Here is a 916-nt window from a genome sequence, read left to right as displayed (position 1 = left end):
ATCGCCTCTTTGTCAGAGATCACAGAACGAAGTAGGACATTTTATATCATAAATGGAGTAAAAGTGTTGGGGTCTATGTAGACTGATGATATTATTCATAATGATGTTAAATGACGGATAGGATACACGGTAGTTTTTAACAAGTTACTTTTTACAACCGATTAATTATTCCCCGTATCCGTAGCCGCCACCATAGCCTCCTCCACGGCCGCCGACATAAACCTACCATAGCCGCCTCCGCGACCGCCGCCATAACCGCCACCATTAGCCTCCGTGACCGCCTCCGTAGCCTCCACCATAGCCGCCTCGTAGCCCCCACCATAACCTCCGCGACCGCCGCCATAACCGGCCACCATTAGGCCGCCTCCCCCCCCGCGACCCTCCACCAGAAACCACCACCATAGCCTCCACGGACACACCTCGTTATGCCGCCACCAAACCACCTCCAGAGCCTCCCGCCCAGGACACATGCCGCCAATGGCTGCTATCAACAGAACTCACCGTGCGAGAGGATATATTTCTGAAACATACAAATTAGATTTACAATTAGCTTCTCTGGAAAACATAGCTCGGAAACAGTAGAGTTGTGTTCATTTGACTATATCATCATATTTTAATCTTCTGATTAAGATTATATAGTATTTGTGTATGATTTGGTGTACCTTAGAATGAGTTTATATTTATGCATTTACATCTTGGTCTATAATCCTTGCCTTAGATTAATAATATAAAGTATAGGGGTTCAACACAAGTGTAGGAAATATTTAAGGTGGACTTCCTTTTTCGCCTTAGTGTGGTAGATAATGATGATGAAGTTGCGAAAAAGGGGGCAATACCCATACTGAAGGCAATAACAAATAATGTTTTATAGTTACAGAAGGTCTAATACTTGTAGGATTGGTTGTAAACTTGATGT

The 916-nt window shown here is 44.1% G+C and overlaps 1 protein-coding gene across 1 annotated transcript in view; it reads right to left on the bottom strand.

The window, feature by feature from the left end:
* The window catches only part of LOC119591151 (shematrin-like protein 2), an 18,116-nt gene extending 17,760 nt beyond the window's left edge, over positions 1 to 356 (bottom strand). The window contains exon 1 of the mRNA XM_037939862.1: positions 227 to 356. Within this exon, the coding sequence (XP_037795790.1) occupies positions 227 to 356 (130 nt within the window). The remainder of the gene's footprint in view (positions 1 to 226) is intronic.
* Positions 357 to 916: the final 560 nt, after the last annotated feature.

The sequence above is a fragment of the Penaeus monodon genome, chromosome 28, assembly GCF_015228065.2.
Source record: "Penaeus monodon isolate SGIC_2016 chromosome 28, NSTDA_Pmon_1, whole genome shotgun sequence".
NCBI classification, from domain to species: Eukaryota; Metazoa; Arthropoda; class Malacostraca; order Decapoda; family Penaeidae; genus Penaeus; species Penaeus monodon.
This window is presented reverse-complemented; position numbering and strand designations above follow the sequence as displayed.